The sequence below is a fragment of the Pteropus vampyrus genome, unplaced genomic scaffold (assembly GCF_000151845.1).
Source record: "Pteropus vampyrus isolate Shadow unplaced genomic scaffold, Pvam_2.0 Scaffold1, whole genome shotgun sequence".
Taxonomy (NCBI): domain Eukaryota; kingdom Metazoa; phylum Chordata; class Mammalia; order Chiroptera; family Pteropodidae; genus Pteropus; species Pteropus vampyrus.
This window is the reverse complement of record NW_011888782.1, coordinates 26,396,772-26,399,631: the sequence shown is the minus strand read 5'-3', so window position 1 is coordinate 26,399,631 and position 2,860 is coordinate 26,396,772. Positions and strand designations below refer to the sequence as shown.

The 2,860-nt window shown below is 44.0% G+C and overlaps 1 protein-coding gene across 2 annotated transcripts in view; it reads left to right on the top strand.

The window, feature by feature from the left end:
• The window catches only part of PLA1A (phospholipase A1 member A), a 37,068-nt gene that overhangs the window by 11,306 nt on the left and 22,902 nt on the right, over positions 1 to 2,860 (top strand). For both annotated transcript variants that reach the window (XM_023523064.1, XM_011374704.2), the window contains exons 3-4: positions 1,728 to 1,905; positions 2,443 to 2,551. In XM_023523064.1, the coding sequence (XP_023378832.1) occupies positions 1,728 to 1,905; positions 2,443 to 2,551 (287 nt within the window). The remainder of the gene's footprint in view (positions 1 to 1,727; positions 1,906 to 2,442; positions 2,552 to 2,860) is intronic.

The window sequence follows — 2,860 nt, the reverse complement described above, 5'->3', positions numbered from 1 at the left end:
TGTTCCATTCTTTACCTCCTGCTGCCCTTGAAGGTGTCTCATATCAACATGAACACACATGATGTTGTTAATTCTTGTTGGTCATATATGTTACTCCTCCCCTCAGTCCTTGTCTACGCACTCGCAAACTAAATATGTGTGATCCTGAAAAATCACTCCAGCACATGGATTCTTGGTTTCCACATTAGAATAAAAGGGAGGCAGTAGAGATGGTCTCAGTGATCTTTTCCTCCCTGAAGCATGATGTTGCATGCTTCATCTCAGCCAATGAAGTCATAGACTTTATGCAATATACATAGACATATTATTGAATTGTACACTTGAAACATATATAATTTTATTAACCAATGTCACTCTAATAAATTTAATTTAAAGAGTCATAGGCCTGGCACAATCACTCAGAGGGTCACAAAATTTTATTTCTCCTCCTTCTTCACTTCTTTCCTGGTTTCATGACCTGAGAAACCTCCACTTATGGGTGCTACTTCCATCATACCCAGAGGCTAGAGTTTCTCAGGATATAGACACATCTCTTCTTCAATTTCTTTCATGCCCTACGGTCCAAATTTTGTTGTGAAATATAGTCATTGAGTCTCAACTTAATCCCCATCCTTCCTTCCAATATCTTCTCTCCAAAGCCCACTGACAAGGCCAGAAACAGAAAGGTTGCAAGGAGGAAAGAGGGAAAGAATATGGTGAAACAATAGCACTAGAGAACAACTAAAATTGGGGTGCCCGATAACAAGGTAGACACAGAGGCACTGCACAAAAGATCACCATTTCCTCATCTCTGGATTGTCTGCTTCTGAAATTCCTAGACTCTAGAGACCCAGCCATATCCATCCTTAGGCATCTCTCCTCAGCCTTGTGCCAAGGTCTCTTCCCTAGCAAATCTTACATTTTGCCGCTATCCAAGGCTGGGTGTGTACCTGCAACCCGGGAATAGCTGGAGAGCTCATCAGGCTTGTCACTCAGTGTGCTCCTGGATCTCCCAAAGCCACATTTCGTGGCACGTGCCCAGTCTGTGCTCCTCTGTCTCCATGAACGTGCTCTGTTTGTTCCTGTAATGCAGGCCATTGAGAAAGCTTCTTTCCTGATCCCAATCATTTGGGAAGTTTTATGAAATTTAAAAAAATCATTCTCCTTTTTCTAGAATAGTGCTATTATGCTGTTAAGTTCCAGAAAGATAGGGACTATATCTTACTTTTCTGTATTTTTCACAAAGCACCTAGCATACTGCCTGACTCATTTGGTGAATGAATGAAGGAGTGAATAAATGAAGGAATAAATGAAAACATCCTCAAGGAAAGTGCCTGTATTCTAGAATGAGAATTAAGATTGCAAATCTTAACTCTAATACACAAAGATATCTTTTCTCTCCCATGAATAACAAGCAGGGTCAGTCAATGCATATGGTTTGTGCAACTTATGCACCACAGAAAGGTGCCTGACTGAGGGCTGGTGAAGCTCAAACCCAGCTCTGAGCCCTGGCACGAGGCACCCTATTATAATTTACTCAAAGGCTCCATGTGTGCAGGCAGAAGCCCTGGTCACTTTGGAATGATGTCCTCCCTATGCTCGGAATGCTGCATGATTTACTATCCATATATTTTAATTCCCTACTTTTGACTTTCTTTTATGGGTTTATCCTGTTAACAGAGGTTTCCATGACAATGGAAATGGATTTGGCAGCTAATTTTCCTATCATTCCTTGGCCCCATGTCTAGGGCTTTGGGAACAAAGCCTTCCTGGATTGAGAAATTCATTGGGGCCCTTCTGCGGTCAGCAGATGCCAATGTGATTGCTGTGGACTGGGTGTACGGTTCTACAGGTATCTACTTCTCAGCCGTGGAAAATGTGATTAAGCTGGGACTCGAGATCTCCCGTTTCCTCAGTAAACTTTTGGTAGGTGTAGTAGAGCCTAGGGTGATTTTTGGTTGCTTATGGAGGGGAGAGGGGTCGGAAGGAAAAAAAAAAAAAAAAGCAGCTCATGAGGAGGAGCTTTAGGGTGGAAGCAGAGCCACCAGTGACATGCTGGTCTTTGGTTCAAATCTCGGCTCTGCTGCTTATAGCCCACTTTGAGAAGGTTATGAAACCCCTCTAAACTTCCCCTCTCCTCCTCTGTAAACTGTGCACTGCATGTCAGATAGAGTGTGCCAGTGGCCCGCTTTAGTCATCTCTCAGAGGGAATGGCCACGTTCAGGACTCACACACTGGGCACCAAAGGGAAAATGAGGGAATTGTCAAGGCGGGGAGCCCAGGAGGAAGGCAAGGGAATACTGGGATGAAAATTCTGCCCTGCTCTCCCCCACACCCCAGGTATGTGTAGCAGGTATCTCATGCCCAGGCCCTCTTCTGCTAAAGCCACAGGGGAAAGTATGAGCCTGTGAGGCTAAGGGTTGCTGGGCCCCAAATGCAATTCACTATAAATGCCCCTTGTAGGTGCTGGGTGTGTCGGAGTCTTCAATCCACATCATTGGTGTTAGCCTGGGAGCCCATGTTGGAGGCATGGTGGGACATTTCTACAAAGGCCGGTTGGGATGGATCACAGGTAACATTCTTTTGTGCCCATCTTCTCAGGTTTAGAGTTAGAAGGACAATGTCCTGGAAATGCTCTTGCTGAGGCAAGTAGAGGGGAGTGTGGAACTTTTGGTGTTTATGTAATAGAGTTATCTATGATCACTAAAATTTATTTATTGTGGCCCTTTTGCATAAATGGTATGCATGATTGCTAATGTTAGCGTAAGAGGCCATGTATTACTTCGTAAGCCTCAGTTTTTATATCTATAATGTAAAAGGAAGGAAGGAAGGAAGGAAGGAAGGAAGGAAGGAAGGAAGGAAGGAAGGAAGGAAGGAAGGA